The sequence below is a fragment of the Thalassophryne amazonica genome, chromosome 15, assembly GCF_902500255.1.
Source record: "Thalassophryne amazonica chromosome 15, fThaAma1.1, whole genome shotgun sequence".
Lineage (NCBI taxonomy): Eukaryota > Metazoa > Chordata > Actinopteri > Batrachoidiformes > Batrachoididae > Thalassophryne > Thalassophryne amazonica.
In genome coordinates, this window is record NC_047117.1 from 91,827,930 (window position 1) to 91,845,482 (window position 17,553).

At 40.0% G+C, this 17,553-nt stretch overlaps 1 protein-coding gene across 4 annotated transcripts; it reads left to right on the forward strand.

The window, feature by feature from the left end:
* Positions 1-202: 202 nt before the first annotated feature.
* On the forward strand, positions 203-17,201 carry nde1 (nudE neurodevelopment protein 1). Of its 4 annotated transcripts, none has more exons than XM_034188356.1 (9): positions 203-336; positions 8,124-8,239; positions 9,698-9,851; positions 10,192-10,340; positions 12,009-12,145; positions 13,280-13,456; positions 14,420-14,505; positions 14,610-14,764; positions 14,984-17,201. In XM_034188356.1, exons 2-9 carry the CDS (start codon positions 8,154-8,156, stop codon positions 15,075-15,077), a joined length of 1,038 nt encoding a protein of 345 aa, XP_034044247.1. In that variant the 5' UTR covers positions 203-336; positions 8,124-8,153; the 3' UTR covers positions 15,078-17,201. The 4 variants fall into 4 exon arrangements, with proteins under 4 accessions (XP_034044247.1, XP_034044251.1, XP_034044249.1 ...); XM_034188360.1 differs by lacking the exon at positions 203-336 and adding an exon at positions 4,961-4,979; XM_034188358.1 differs by lacking the exon at positions 203-336 and adding an exon at positions 5,556-5,574.
* The last annotated feature ends 352 nt before the right edge of the window (positions 17,202-17,553 follow it).

A 17,553-nucleotide genomic window follows, 5' to 3' on the forward strand; every position in this document is an offset into this window, starting at 1 on the left:
ATGATTATTATTGTTATTATTATTTCAATTTCATTTTATTTACATTTATTATCTACTGCATCGCCATCCAATACTGTAGGTGGCAGTAATGCAACATGGCTGCTTGATTTACTAAATTTCCTAAATCGAAGATAAAAAAAAAAAAAATCCGAATTTGATTGGTCAATCTTTGTGCGTTGTCATCCGTACTGACCAATAGCCATCGCGAATCGAAGGTCGTTTATTTATGTTATTATTATTCGTAGTTTGCTTTGTGCAAGTCACAGCACGACGGAGTTTAAAAGATAAACTTAGTAAAGGCGCTTTAGTATGTTTACATCATCCGCTTATCGGCAGGTGAGTGTCTTAGGTTTAATTTTGTTCGGATGTTGTTTTATCCACTTTAGCCAACTCTCTTAGCTTAGCTACCATTAGCCGACTTTCCGTTACACTGATTCTAAATATAAATAAACAAGTGCCTGTGCAGCTGTTATATTTTAACGTGATCGATCATACACCAACAAATCCAGCTTATTACACGTTTAGTTCTTACTTTTACCAAATAAGTTAGCTAACATTAGCTTAGCCGGTGGAACAGGCGTTGGTTTAATTATGTTTTACTTTGTTCCTGCTCAGACAAATGATTCATTTTAAACCACGTGGACCTGCGACGGCCTCAGTTTTTCTAGAATAGTCCACATGGTAAGAGGAAAGCTTTATAGAAGACCCTTTTATTGCACCAAAGGTTTGAATTGTTATATTGGGGTTAGATGAGGAGATCGCCAAAGGTTTGATTTGTTATATTGGGGTTAGATGAGGAGGACACCAAAGGTTTGAATTGTTATATTGGGGTTAGATGAGGAGATCACCAACGATTTGATTTGTTATATTGGGGTTAGATGAGGAGGACGCCAAAGGTTTGATTTGTTATATTGGGGTTAGATGAGGAGGACGCCAAAGGTTTGAATTGTTATATTGGGGTTAGATGAGGAGGACGCCAAAGGTTTGAATTGTTATATTGGGGTTAGATGAGGAGGACGCCAAAGGTTTGAATTGTTATATTGGGGTTAGATGAGGAGGACGCCAAAGGTTTGAATTGTTATATTGGGGTTAGATGAGGAGGACGCCAAAGGTTTGAATTGTTATATTGGGGTTAGATGAGGAGATCACCAACGGTTTGACTTGTTAGATGAGGAGATCACCAACGATTTGATTTGTTATATTGGGGTTAGATGAGGAGGACGCCAAAGGTTTGAATTGTTATATTGGGGTTAGATGAGGAGGACGCCAAAGGTTTGAATTGTTATATTGGGGTTAGATGAGGAGGACGCCAAAGGTTTGAATTGTTATATTGGGGTTAGATGAGGAGGACGCCAAAGGTTTGAATTGTTATATTGGGGTTAGATGAGGAGATCACCAACGGTTTGATTTGTTATATTGGGGTTAGATGAGGAGATCACCAAAGGTTTGAATTGTTATAATGGGGTTAGATGAGGAGGACACCAAAGGTTTGAATTGTTAGATGAGGATATCACCAACGGTTTGACTTGTTATATTGGGGTTAGATTCATTTCCTTTATTTACCCAGGTAAAAAACTCATTGAGATTGACATCTCTTTTCCAAGAGTGACCTGGCCAAGACAGCAGCCAAAACATTGTTACAGCGATGAGACAAGACAACAATCAAACACAATTTCACACAAGAGTAAAACAATTAAAACCATTAAGACCATTAAAAACCACAGTGAAATTCAGCATGTACTAGAAGCAGTCACAATGTCCAATAGTGTTAGTTTCACGTTCCTTCAAAAGAGATTTAAATTCACCGAAAGTCACAGGATCTGTTAATTTCAGATCTTTTTGGAGCTTGTTCCAAGAAGCGGGAGCAGCATATCTGAAAGCAGTTTTTCCCAGTTCAGTTCTCACCCGAGGAACTGACATCTGAAATGTTTGTTGGGAACGTAGGCCGTAAGATGGTTGATTTTTAAACATATATACACACAGATAAGATGGCAGGAGCCCAAGAATACATTTATAGACAAATAAAAACCAGTGTGACAATCTACGAGCAGACAGAGATGGATACTCGGCTGTAGAATACAGTGTACAGTGGTGAACACGGTTTCCACAACCAGTGATAAAACGCAAAGCACTATGGTACACACTGTCCAATTTCTTGAGGTGCTGTAAAGTTGCATTCATGTACAATAAATCTCCATAATCCAACAAAGGTAAAAAAGTTACAGAAATTAGACGCTTTCTTACAAGAATTGAAAAACAGGATTTGTTCCGAAAGAAGAAACCCAATTTCAACTTTAGTTTTCGAACTAGGCCCTCAATATGGGGTTTAAAAGACAAATCTTGGTCAATTAATAGGCCGAGGTACCTGTAAGTTGACACAATTTCTATCTCTGTGCCCTCGGTGCTTTTTATCTTGGGGAGATTTGCGGGTAACCATTTAGCATTTGAAAAAAGCATTATTTTTGATTTGTCTGCATTTAAAACCAGTTTAAGATTCATCAAATGAGACTGAATTATATTAAAAGCCGACTGTAAAACTGCAAATGGAGAGGAAGACCCTGATAAATGAACGGATTGCATCCTCCCTGATAAGTAATTACTAAACCAGCCCAGAGCTTCTTTAGAAAAGCCAATCACAGAGAGTCTGTTTAAGAGAATGGCATGATCAACGGTATCGAAGGCCTTTGACAAATCAATAAAAAGTGCAGTGCAATATTTTTTACTGTCAACAGCCTCAATTATGTCATTGAGAACTTTCACAGCAGCGGTCATTGTGCTGTGTCCTTTTCTAAAACCTGATTGATTATTAATTAAAATGTGATTTTCTTCTAGATACTGTTTAAGCTGGTCTGCAACAAACTTTTCAAGAATTTTAACTAAAACGCATAATTTTGAAATGGGCCTGTAGTTATTTAAAACTGATGAATCCCCTCCCTTTAAAAGAGGAAGAACATATGCAGTCTTCCACACAGCAGGAATGATATTGTTAGTCAGACTGAGATTGAACAGATGTGTGAGGGGCTCAGAAATAAAATCTGCGAATAATTTAAGAAAATGAGAATCCAGATTATCAGGACCTGCAGATTTAGCAGCATCTAATTGCTTTAGTGCTCTGTGAACCTCGACTTGTGTTAAAGGCCTCAAAACAAATGATTGGGAAACATTTTGTGATGGTGAAAGGGAGTAACTATTAGAGTGGTTTGAGTTTGGATACAAAGACTCAAATAGAGAGCCGGATGAAACAAAGTAATTATTAAAACAAGATAGAATTTCTGATTTATCAGTAATAAATTGTGAATTACTGACAATATGAGTTGGGAAATCATTAGTTTGGATTTTTCCAAAAGTTGATTTTTTTGCTTTCCAGAATTTCCTTGGATCATTGAGGCTCTTTGTTGTTTGGGACAAGTAAAACTCAGATTTGGCCTTTTTAATTAAAGCGGTACACCGATTTCTGAGCTGTCGGAAACTGACCCAGTCTGTCTCTGACTTGTTTTTCTTGCCCGGGCCCAGGCTTCATCCCTTTCCTTTAAAAGATTGGACAATTCAGTTGAAAACCAGGGGTTGAAGCGGCCCTTGACCCGAAATTTACAAAACGGTGCATGTCTATCAATAATTTCTGTAAAAGCATCGTAAAAGTATTTCCATGCCAGTTCTACCGAGTCAATAATAAAAATTCTGTTCCAATCAAAAGCCCATAGGTCATGGAAAAAGGCCTGTTCAGTAAAATGTTTGAAATCACACTTTAAAATAATTTGGGGTTTTGTTTTGGGTAGTTTGGTTTTACCACAATGGTCACTGATGTCATTGACAAAGATTCCAACCGCGGAGTACTTATCTGGGGCATTAGTTAAAAACAGGTCCAGTAAGGATGAATTAGAGGGCCGTTTGGGATTTGGTCTGGTTGGGCCGTTAACAAGTTGTTCTAAATTAAAAGAATCACAAATTGATTTAAAATTATCAGAAGCAGTGGACAGCCAGTCAAGGTTAAAATCCCCACAAATTAAAATGTCTTTAAAAGCTAAGTTTGAAAGCTGATCAGTAAATGCAGACAAAGCATTATTATTTGCTGAGGGTGGTCTGTAGCAGCCTACAACCGTAAGAAAATGACCATTTAAAAGTTCAACGTTGACGGCCAGAAGTTCGAACTGTTTGCTCAGTGAGACAGATGATAAAATAAATGTATTGAATTTGTTTTTCACATAAATAGCCACACCACCACCTTTTTTGGGTCGGTCGCAACGAAAAATGTTGTAACCCAAAATTGCAACATCATTGTCTGTAATGGATTGGGTAAGCCAGGTTTCAGACAAAACTAAAATGTCACAATTAAGTCTATCCACCCAAACTTTAATTGAATCTAACTTTGGGAGAAGACTTCGAACGTTCATATCCACTATTCCAAGGCCAGATTTGGATTTAAAATCTTCTGGAGTATGTAAAATATTAATATCAGGACCAGGATTTGTGTCGACATTTCCAGAAAGAAGAAGCAGGAGAATTATAAGGCATTTCCTTTTTAAAGAGATGTGCACTGATACCAATTAATTGCCGTTAACCCTTGCCCTGCTGAAAGAGGGGCAGTACAATGAGATGAACCACTTTTGTAGCTCATCGGTATTGGTAAAAGATGGTAGGTAAAGTATTTCATTCAGACGGACAGTAGACCAGTATATTGGGCTTCTAAGATGATCATGACAATAACTGAAGTCCCAGATTGTTCCTTTATGCACAGAGATAAGAGGGGGTGCTAAGAAACATGCTGATAACGTTTAAAAGACGTTTTTTAGACCAGAACAGCGCAGTGGGAGGTCCAATGTGAGCGACCACGTTGCTGGGCGTGATGACGTAGAGTCACAGCGTCGCATGTAAACAGGAACCAGCATGGACAGCCAGGCTGTAAACAAAACCCAAAATCAGCCCAACCAGGGGTCTAAAACCAAGATAAAATCTACAAAGGCCGGCACTGGCCAACGGAGGTAAAATCAAACACTTCCCTTTATTCTGAAGATTCCAAGCCGAACTCAATGAGACGCTTCGTCGGTCACCGGGCTGTGCTGTGCTGCGGTGCGGGACTCTCTCACTCTCGGCCGCTGACGGTGCTTTACTATGTGAATATGGGCTCATCATAGTGAAACGCCGGGTCCAGGTAGCTCCAAGGCCGAGCAGCTCCAGGTCAGCTCCAGCTCCCCTTCTGACTTTGTCCCTCTGGATGGACGAATCAGTTTGATGTGTATATGATGTTCAGTGTACTGAAAAGATTGTAATTCCGAGAGTGACGGGGGCCCTCAATCCACCGCCGTGGCTGAAGATAGCGGCAGCTAGCCGAAGCGGAGCCCTGACGCGCTACGGTGCAAAGTATCACGGCGGGCTAGCTAGCTTAGCGAGCTAACGATGGAGTGCGGTCCTCGTCGAGACGAACCGTAAACCAAGAAGCCGCCGCCAAGTTGTTTCTTGCTACAATATCGCCGTCCGGCGTCAGAAAGGGTCACCAGAAAAAAACATCCATTAGCCATTAGCAGAGACCGTGAATATTACCATGGGCTGAGTCGGGCAGTAACGCTATGCAGTACGGTGAGTGTCTGCAGGCGGACTGAGGAGATCACCAAAGGTTTGACTTGTTATATTGGGGTTAGATGAGGAGGACACCAAAGGTTTGAATTGTTATATTGGGGTTAGATGAGGCGGACACCAAAGGTTTGAATTGTTATATTAGGGTTAGATTCCACGTCCCAACAGCTAGGGGCTGTGAGCATGGACCGGGCCACCAGGCCACCCGCCCTCGACCGCCACCCAATCCTCTCTGCACCCGACCCCCATGGTCCCCTTTGCTGGTGGTGAACCCACTGGAGGGGAGGCCCACGTCTCTCTTTCGGGCTGAGCCCGGCTGGGTCCCATGGGCTAAGGCCCGACCACCAGGCGCTCGCGCACGAGCCCCAACCCCAGGCCTGGCTCCAGGTTTGACTTGTTAGATGAGGAGGACACCAAAGGTTTGAATTGTTAGATGAGGAGGACACCAAAGGTTTGAATTGTTAGATGAGGAGATCACCAAAGGTTTGACTTGTTAGATGAGGAGATCACCAAAGGTTTGAATTGTTATATTAGGGTTAGATGAGGAGGACACCAAAGGTGTGAATTGTTATATTGGGATTAGATGAGGAGATCACCAAAGGTTTGAATTGTTATATTGGAGTTAGATGAGGAGATCACCAAAGGTTTGAATTGTTATATTGGGGTTAGATGAGGAGATCACCAAAGGTTTGAATTTTTATATTGGGGTTAGATGAGGAGATCACCAAAGGTTTGAATTGTTAGATGAGATCAACAAAGGTTTGACTTGTTAGATGAGGAGGACACCAAAGGTTTGAATTGTTATATTGGGGTTAGATGAGGAGGACACCAATGGTTTGAATTGTTACATTGGGGTTAGATGAGGAGGACACCAAAGGTTTGAATTGTTACATTGGGGTTAGATGAGGAGGACACCAAAGGTTTGAATTGTTACATTGGGGTTAGATGAGGAGGACACCAAAGGTTTGAATTGTTACATTGGGGTTAGATGAGGAGGACACCAAAGGTTTGAATTGTTACATTGGGGTTAGATGAGGGGGACACCAATGGTTTGAATTGTTATATTGGGGTTAGATGAGGAGGACACCAATGGTTTGAATTGTTACATTGGGGTTAGATGAGGAGGACACCAAAGGTTTGAATTGTTACATTGGGGTTAGATGAGGAGGACACCAAAGGTTTGAATTGTTACATTGGGGTTAGATGAGGTGGACACCAAAGGTTTGAATTGTTACATTGGGGTTAGATGAGGAGGACACCAAAGGTTTGAATTGTTACATTGGGGTTAGATGAGGAGGACACCAAAGGTTTGAATTGTTACATTGGGGTTAGATGAGGTGGACACCAAAGGTTTGAATTGTTACATTGGGGTTAGATGAGGAGGACACCAAAGGTTTGAATTGTTACATTGGGGTTAGATGAGGAGGACACCAATGGTGTGAATTGTTATATTGGGGTTAGATGAGGAGATCACCAAAGGTTTGAATTATTAGATGAGGAGATCACCAAAGGTTTGACTTGTTAGATGAGGAGATCACCAAAGGTTTGACTTGTTAGATGAGATCACCAAGGGTTTGACTTGTTAGATGAGGAGATCACCAAAGGTTTGAATTGTTAGATGAGGAGATCACCAAAGGTTTGAATTGTTAGATGAGGAGATCACCAAAGGTTTGAATTGTTAGATGAGGAGATCACCAAAGGTTTGACTTGTTAGATGAGGAGGACACCAAAGGTTTGAATTGTTATATTGGGGTTAGATGAGGAGGACACCAAAGGTTTGAATTGTTATATTGGGGTTAGATGAGGAGGACACCAAAGGTTTGAATTGTTAGATGAGGAGATCACCAAAGGTTTGAATTGTTACATTGGGGTTAGATGAGGAGGACACCAAAGGTTTGAATTGTTACATTGGGGTTAGATGAGGAGGACACCAAAGGTTTGAATTGTTACATTGGGGTTAGATGAGGAGGACACCAATGGTGTGAATTGTTATATTGGGGTTAGATGAGGAGATCACCAAAGGTTTGAATTATTAGATGAGGAGATCACCAAAGGTTTGACTTGTTAGATGAGGAGATCACCAAAGGTTTGACTTGTTAGATGAGATCACCAAGGGTTTGACTTGTTAGATGAGGAGATCACCAAAGGTTTGAATTGTTAGATGAGGAGATCACCAAAGGTTTGAATTGTTAGATGAGGAGATCACCAAAGGTTTGACTTGTTAGATGAGGAGGACACCAAAGGTTTGAATTGTTATATTGGGGTTAGATGAGGAGGACACCAAAGGTTTGAATTGTTATATTGGGGTTAGATGAGGAGGACACCAAAGGTTTGAATTGTTAGATGAGGAGATCACCAAAGGTTTGAATTGTTACATTGGGGTTAGATGAGGAGGACACCAAAGGTTTGAATTGTTACATTGGGGTTAGATGAGGAGGACACCAAAGGTTTGAATTGTTATATTGAGGTTAGATGAGGAGGACACCAATGGTTTGAATTGTTATATTGGGGTTAGATGAGGAGATCACCAAAGGTGTTCTGTTTTGTATCAGCGATAGGTCTCCAGCTTTGCAGCAGCACACATGGCAGAATCAACCACATGCAGGTTTGGGTCCTTGGAAGAAGAACTGTGTTTCTGGAAGGAGCAAGCTGAGAGACATCAGCAAAGGTAATGTATTTACATGGCAGTAATTAGAATACAAGAACTAGTGCTGAAGATGTTCGTCAGTACCTATGTTTTTGAGATTTACTCTGCAGGAGTTTTTGTCAAAGGGGTCTGTAACATTTCCAGTTTGGTGCACGTGAAAGTGAACTTTTTATTCAATGGAGTTTTACTGTTTTCAGGTGCAGTTGTCTGCACTTAACTATACAGTCCAGCAGGAGGTCAGTTTCAATTAAATGTTTTAAACTTTGTAGTACAAATGTTAGCCAACTGGTAAGTGGGGGAAAATGAAACTGTGCTCTCTGCATCACCTCCAGTCATTAATAATTTTAGAACTTGACTTATTGTAAGTCTGATAACTCAAAAGTTTCATGAACATGAAAATGATCCCATTGTAAGCAATAAACCTCCTTCCCAGTCTTTTCCTGTTCCCTAAGAACATTCAACTTTTCCATTTCCACTGAACTCAATTTAACAGGAAGGTGACAAATTTGTATTTGGATCAAGGTAACAAGTTTATTTTGTACGTTTTCCCAAATGTGATAGAAAATACGAAGTAGCTGTTGATAAGGCACCGTATTCCTTTTTCTCATATCGCATCCCATAAGAACCAAAGAATTGTACAGCGTCCAGTAGGAAACTACTGTAATTATTGTGAGACACAGAGGGACATCATGGTGTCAAACCTCTACAAAAAATAATTGAAATTCATTTCCAAGTTCAGAACTTACTGTTAAGAACCCTGAATTGACTAGTTTAATTATTGGAGCTGTAGAAAAAGCAGTTTGGTATTTGTGTATGGTACTGTATCAATAGTAATGAAAATAGAACATCAGAGAAAGAAAAATAGAGAATATTAAGTTTTTTAATGTCTCCCTTTTCCCTCCAGGTTACCACAGCAGATCTGATATGGATCTGTGTGTTGATTTTTCCACAAATTTTACACCAGAAGCTCTTCCTGACATAATTCTTCATCACATGGAGAATGGGCATGGGTGGTCTTGAACCAGGGACCTTCTACTCTGGAAACAAGCACACTAACTGCTTGGCCACCACACAGCCCCAACTCTAGATTAACATGAAACCAAAGATGTTTAAGAATTTTATAGGCCAACATGTGTCATCAGTGGCACTTTAATGTTAAAATTACACAATGCTGATGAGCTTTTTGAATGATATTTATTATTTAATTAATTTCTAAGCATTTACAAGGGACACATTTGATTAACCAATATTAAAAACACCAAATAGTGTTGTGTCTGCATGTTCCATTCCCTTTTGTACATGTAGAAGAATTGTGCAGGTTAACTCTTGTAAGTCAAACGGCCATGTTCAATCAGTAATCACAGACTGAGTAAACCCAATTTGGCCAAACTCTCTCTGTACATTTATCAGCCCAAAGTTGACTGTCGTCATCCTGAAGAAGGTGCAGTTCATCTTTTTTTTTTTTTTTTTTTTTTTCAGGGCTGAGGAGACTCAAGAGGAGCTGCAGGAATTCCAGCAGATGAGTCGGGACTACGAGGCCGAGCTGGAGACGGAGCTGAAGCTGTGTGAGGGCCGGAACAAAGAGCTGCTGTCTGCCAACAACAGACTCCGCTTGGAAATGGAAAGCATTAAGGTCTCATCCAGAGCTTCACTACGACACCAGAGTGTGCCACTTAGTGACAAGAACTACATTTGGTTCCTTTATAGCTTTGCTGCTGCAACTTTGGAACGTTGTGCCTTGCTGTGAAACTCTTTGTAGCCCGTGAGAGAGAAACTAACAACAGCAGTGAAAGCAGGATTATGTTAAAAAGAAAACACACAAATCACAGCTGATTAGAGGCAGGAAAGCAACATTTTTGTCATAGTTTCTGTGTGCATAGAAGCAGATGCCCACAACACTGACAGGAAGGGAAAACATGCTGGTACTAGTTTTCAGTACTCGATGGAGCATAACACCACTGTGACCTTTGCAGGAGAAATTTGATGCTCAGCATTCAGAAGCTCTGAGGCACATTTCCACTCTGGAGGACGATCTGACAGAGACCAAAGCAGTCAGAGATCACCTGCAGAAATACATCAGGGAGCTGGAGCAGTCGAACGATGATCTGGAGAGGACCAAGAGGTCAGAGATGAAATTTAGTGTTCTGATTTAGAACACTTAATACTCAGAATACACAACTGTTCTGGTGAATTTAAGTCTTATCAGGGGTCAGATTTTGATTTCCAGGTTTTCATATGAGAATTATTATTTTTTCCTAAGGAAAAACTTGTCTTAAAATAAATTTTGCAACAAGGATACCTGAATGATTTAAAGGACATGCCATGCAGGAATCACAAGAACTTAGGTTTAGGCTGTTAGAGACCATCTGATGATCCACCGGGATTACTTTCTGCACTTGCATGACCGGTCTCAAAGTATACGGCTTTGCAACAAACAGCTACAGAGACTGCTGAAAACAAAGTACTCATGAGTACTCGTTTTTCCGACAGCATTTACATAGCATTGAAAAAAATGTACCAGCACGCAGTTGAATGGAATGTAGCTGCTAATGTTAAGAACGGAGCCGCAGATTAATTCCAAAGTTTAAATAAGTGTGATGTTGTTTTATGATGATTTGTTTTTAAGTGATAACTGTTAGTTTTGATGCAGTCACGCTAAAAGCCTCTCTGCTGTGGGAAGACTTAATGTGTGTTCACGGCCATTAGTCATAAACACAGCCTGTTAAAAACGGTCTCTGCTAGAGACTCAGCTTTGTGCATGCTTATAAGTGTTGTCATTGATGTAACTTTGAAAAATCTAAGAAATACATCTCTGTGATCAGGCAGCCTAAAAAACAGTGGAAAGGTCTATGTGCACGTTCATGTCAGTGACTATAACGGGGTTAAAACAGTGTGCAGCTCTGGTACAGACAGCAGACTCCACACACATCGAGATCCAAAATCCGACACACTCTCAAAGTAAAATAAATTAACAAAGTCTACCAGCTCCACTGAGAACAAAATACAAAGGGAAAAAAAAAACAAAAAAACAGGGCACTCACCCACTAGTAGAATGATTTCCAACATTAAATATGTAAAGTCCACACCATCAAAGAAGTCGTCACGCATGGATCATGTGCAGTTGCCAGCTGGAGCATAATTTTAATTTAATGTTTATTTAACCAGGTTAGTCCCATTGAGATTGAGACCTCTTTTGTAAAGGAGACCTGAACAATTACAAAGTTTCCAATTCACCTAACCTGCATGTCTTTAAATGTACGAGGAAGCCAGAGCACCCGGAGGAAACCCACGCAAACACGGGGAGAACTTGCAAACTCCACACAGAAAAGCTACAGGTTGGAATTGAACCCATGACCTTCTTGCTGTGAGGCAACAGTGCTAACCACTAAGCCACCATGCTGCCCCGCCAAGAACTCTAGTATTTTATGATATACATAATACTAAACATTTATAATTATAATCAGTTAATTTAATGGGCTTTTAAATCAGTGGCAACCTGGTTTAACTTGTCAGATTTTGAGACAAATTTGTCTGAAACAGAGCATCATTGGAAACAGAGTATTGGGTTGTTTGGACAGGATGAGAAATTGTAATGTGCATTTTCTGTCACAGTGGTTAATTGTCTACATAACTGACAGATGATGCAACTAGTTGTTAGTTGGAGCTCTAGTCTACTAAATGCGGCCAACTCCGCTCAGTGGAGATGCTCTAAACAGGAAAAGCTGCTCACATTTTGTCCACATTCACTTTGGTTCAGTTGTAGTGTTTGACAGCCTGCTTCTTGTCCCAGGGCTACCATCATGTCTCTGGAGGACTTTGAGCAGCGGATGAACCAGGTTATTGAGAGGAATGCCTTTCTGGAAAGTGAACTGGATGAGAAGGAGAACCTGCTTGAATCTGTTCAGAGGCTCAAGGATGAAGCGAGAGGTAAAACCTGTGAAATTAAGATCAAAGTCGCTGCTGATTCCAATCATTTCTGTCACCCGACTCCTTCTTTCCTGGATTAATTCAACATTAAGGGACTAGAGAGTTTGTAAGAACTGTGTAAACGGCGTCCACAAATACATTTTGCCAGCATATAACACAAAGACCAGACAAATGTCTTTCAGACTTAACACTTCCTCAAGCCGACTTCTCAATATTCCTGATAAAGTTTATTTGGGTGGATTGCCTCGTAGTGATGAAGGCGTAAAGGTGAACATCATCTGTGTAATGCAGACGTGGTGGTGATTCATTTTTGAGTAAAAGAAGAATGAATGTAGACAAAGACGTATCAGTCACAGAGTTAAAGGACTCCTTCACTGTTTTTATCTGTGTTGGAATATTTTTGTCTGATAAGAAATGCGAGAACAGTTTTTAATCCCCCACCCCCCCACAGAGAGCTGCAGTTTTCATTTAATGTCATTGGAAGAAGAAAAAAAAAAAGCCTTTCTTAAAGCTGGAGGCTTGATCCGTCAGTCAGCTGCTCGCTGCTGCTGAGTGTCTGGTTGACGTTCACACGCGGGTTTGTGCTTCTGTAGATGCGTTTTGACATGAGTTGGCCCTCGTCAGTGGTTACGGGGTCAGTGATTGATGCTGGAATGAGGTGCTCATTAAGAGCTTCATCCTCCTAAAGGAGTCGTGCAGCTTCTGTTATTTTTTCTCTTTCCTTAACTTTGACGCTGCCGGTGTAAAAGAAAAAGAGCTTTTTACTCCCGACACATACAGTGTCCATGAAAGTTACGAGGAGACGGTTTAATCAGATTCACGGTGGCTTTGTGTCCTCACGCGCACATGCAGAATGTGCATGGTGGTAGTGTCCGACTCTGTCGGCTGAAGTTCTTTGGTTTGTCTGTGTTCTGATGTTGCTGTTTGAGGAATGTGCGTTTGCTCTGTCGTTAACTTGGCTGCTAACGGAAGTCAGTCCTGCGCACATTATTGATTGATAGGCATCCACTGTGATTGACTGACAGGTGAGTTTAGTGTGTGCAGGTCCCCTCCCCATCACATGTTTTGGGTTGTCATCATAAATTAAAATCTGAATGTAACCCTTCTGTCGGTGTGTTATTCTGTTTGTTTCAGACCTGCGGCAGGAGCTCGCTGTACGCCAGAAGGACAGACGGCGGTCCAGCAGCCTGACCAAAGACCCGGAGCGACCTGATCTACCGTGTCCTTCATCTACTAACCCCTCCCTTCCCGCTACGCCCTCCAAACCGATTGGCTCATTTGTCACCCCTCCTGCTTCCAGAATTCGGCGAGGTGACCGGCCCTTTGGGACCAGTTCAAAAACTGCTTTAAGCGTTTAAATGTGTTGATTCTAATTCAGATTTGAATTGAGATAAGGAAGAAATTTATTGAAATACAACACTGTGCAAACAATTTTACTGTCTTAGAATCTAAAACAAACAAACAAACAATCCACTGGTGCCTCAGCAGAAAGTTTCAGGTGAAATGTGAAAATTCTGTTATAAAAAAAATGATGGAATAACAATTTTAAAATGTATTTGTTTAGTGAAAAACAAAACAGTCAACTTGCTGCTGATGATAAAATGAGGGTTAAAAAAAACAAAACAGTAAAATCAGAGCTTACTTAATTTGTTTTTATAAAGTGCAGAGCAGACTAGATAAAAGTCATTATGTGGTTTTAAAGTGGTCAGGGTTTTTCCTTATTTTTATTTATTCACAACTGTAAGTTGTCCTTCCAGCAAACTTCCTTATCTTCAAACTCAAGAACTGTAAAACTCTCAAAATGAAAATTTTTACACATTAATACTAGGAGGTCAAAGCTCTGCGTGGCAAAAAAAAGCATGTGTTTCTAACATTTATAGTTGTTTTTTTGTGTTTTTTTTTACCAAATTTTGGGTTTCAAGTAGGAAGTGTGCAGAAGCTCTGAAATGCTCACGTCACCCACTAGATGGTGACAAAAGCTGCTCAAATGTGCGGCAAGGTCTCGACTGTTTATTTATTTGAGAAGTTAACTTTTGGTGAAAATAAACCGGCTGACAGACAAAAATCAACTTACAGTCCTCTCCCTGAACTTAGGACAACTTACTTGTTTAAAAAGGTTGAGATATTTGGCGGCTTTATATTATTTCCGGTACAGGATAATGACGTTTATTCCACTCACACGTCTGTCTGTTTCCTTTAATCCCTGTGTTGTCTGTCGTCTCATCATGTGTTTGTGTTCAAACTAAACCAGTGCACCTGTTTGTGGTGTTTCAGGTGACTGTCTGACAGGAAGCCCGCTCACCACATCGGCGAGAATATCTGCACTCAACATTGTGGGAGAGCTGCTGAGGAAAGTGGGAGTAAGAATCCGAGCATCTCACACAGACTCTGGAGATTTTAATCTCATGGAGAGATTAAAACTTTGTACAAACTGACCGATGGCTGTTTGATGATTTTCTGACAGAATCTGGAGTCCAAACTGGCATCATGTCGAGACTTTGTTTACGACACAGCTGCCAGCAGGCCGGCGCTTCTGCCCGGTGCTGCTTCTCCTTCAGGGATAGACGGAGGCCACGAGGTGCAAACTAGCAGCATGAGTCCTCCGCCTCATTACGACAGGTAAAATCAGCACCGTGGTTTTGATCCATCCATCCAGTCTCTAAATGCGTATATTTCAGTTTATGGTCACGGGGGGCATTTTAATATTTATTTGTTATAATTCTGGCATAACTAGCAATTTTTCATTATTTTTAAAGACTTTTAGTGCATTAAATGTGCTTAAACTTTTTGCTCACGGGTGTTTAATTTATTATTTTTTGTCTTTTTCCTGTCTTACAGTTTGGTGAAGCGGTTAGAGTTCGGACCTGCTCCTCCGAGAGGCGTCCCCCAGGGCCCACAGTCACCACAGGGAGGAGTCAAGATCCTGCTATGAAAGAAACGAGGCGGTGCCCACCTCTCTCCCTCACTAACCGCATTCCCTCATCACCGCCGCTGATCTCTTCGGACAGTAAAACGCAGCTCTCCTTGTTTTGTGCCGCTCACAGGAGGAGTGTGGGCTTAGATGAGTTTTGCAGCATGAATGATGCAGAAAAGTGGTCTGTTGTCAAATCAGGGATCGTACGTGCCCGCCTCCAGCCCCGCCCCTTTGCGTGGATAAGTGTTGACGCTCGGCTGGTTGCTTCAGCACATCAGCTTTAAGATGATCGAAGGACTACGTGCTGAAAAAAAAAATCTCCGGCTTTAAAGACTCAAAATCAAGATTTCAAAATGCAGTATTCAAGTTGTTCACAATAAATAAAATTTTGGGGGGAAAATTCAAATGGTCTTTGATGGCGTTCAGAGCACACTACGGTTCAATAAGCATACAAGTGGGGGCGCTATTTTACCAAAGTTCAAACAAATTAGAAATCAATATGAGAGTAAACTCTTCGTTCTTCCACCAAATTTCATTGAATTCCATGTTTATCTTGTTGGAGATCTGCTGACAAACAGCCGTGATCACATGACCTTTGCACATGTAAAAATAGAGGATTATTCCCATGATGCCTTACTACTTCTAAAATCCACAGAATGCAAATGTTCAAACTACTCATACAAACTTGTCACTGTTGACAGACCAAAAGTTGAATTGATTACAGCCTGATTGATGATCAATGCTGAAACTTCTTTTTATTATTTTTTTTTATTTCATAAATCTGAAATTGTATTTTGAACACATGCAGTGTGAAATTAGATTTGGCTTAAAAATTCAGAATTATTTTAATTTGAATTTTTGTTGTATAAAGAATCCCAAATAAGAGCCTGTTACAATCGGTTATTTGCAGATCGTTACACTGACGCAAAACTGAAACATGCAAGAAGAAGAAGAAAAAGCGTCAAGTGAGAAATCAGTTAAGCAAATATCCAGTTTTGATGTGTTGTGGACTTTAATGAGCTGCTACTGATTAACAGTGGCAAAGATTACAGCTAGGAGAACTTATATATATATATATATATATATATATATATTAACCCATAATCACACAGAATGAAAATTCTCCGCTGCTGCAGAATTTGTAATTAGTTGTTAGTTACTGTCGGTATTTTAGCTGTCGCTGCCATCAGTGCGCTGACTGCTTCAGTTCCTAATTAACTAACCTGGTGTCAGTTAAACTATTGATTTGATAATTAACAATAAATCTGTTAAGTCATTTCTTAAGATTAAAAAATCCCAAATCTTTGTCAGATGCGAACATTTTTCCCTCCTCTTTTGAAATGGATTTTAAAATGTTTTGAACTTGATCACTACTTATTTGGAACTGGTTTTAAATGGCTACAAAACAAAAAAATTAAATGTTTTAAAGCTGGTTAAATTACAGTTAATCTGGATGATCTAGATTAAGAAAAGACTGGTTTAAAGTGGTGTTAACTGGTTTACAGATGGATTTTAAATGGCTCAAAACCAGTTTACATCAAGTATATTTGAGAATGTGGCTTAGTTTGGTTATTGAATCCAACTAAATGAAACTCTAGACTATTGGTTAAACAAAAATAGATCTGCCTTGGGTTCCTAGAAAGTTAAACTTTTTTTTATTTTTAGGTAGGTTTCCTAATCTTGGTTAAATGCTATCTGTGGTTGCATGGACTCGTACTAACAGATTGTTTTTATTATGAAAGTTAAAATAATGTTTTCTACCTTTTTGATTAAAACATATTTTTACTTGCTGCTCAGTTTAGTTTAGTAGGAGTTACCAGGAAGCTGCAGGAGGAGAAACTTGAGCAGTAATAGATTTTAACATCTTGTTTGCCTTTTTTTTTTGGTGACTTTTCATTGCTGCTCCACACATACAGAAAATGGTAAAGATATACAGACCTTTATACTTTACTGTATACAGAAAAAAAATATTACAAATATTTTCTGCTCCTTTAATTTCCATAAACTAACCTGTGTGTAATCCAGATTAGAGCCTGACCGATATGGATTTTCGGGGGCTGATACCAGTATGAGGAAGTTTAAAAATTCATAGACATATCTGCCGATACATTAAAAAAAAAAAAAAAAAAATGGCAGTGATTCCAAACATTTTGTTATGAAACTTGTGACAAAGACATGTAACTGAGGCATTATGTTTTTACAGTTTGAACATGAAATTTATTCTAAATAAAGTATAAATGTGACCAATGAACAATGTACTTCATACTACCTTCACTCATATTGGCAGTCGCCATGTTTCATTGATGGATGAGCATTTGCATAAAACACACTTCTTGCCTGTTTTGGCTCCGCCTAGCTCCAAGTATAGCCAGAGGTTGTCTGTTGTTGTTATAAAACACCCACTCTGATTAAAAATGAAAGGCTGCTGGTCGCTTTGCCTCTGTCTCTTGTAGCTAATGTGACCAAGGGGTGATGGGGTCCCAGTCATACTTGA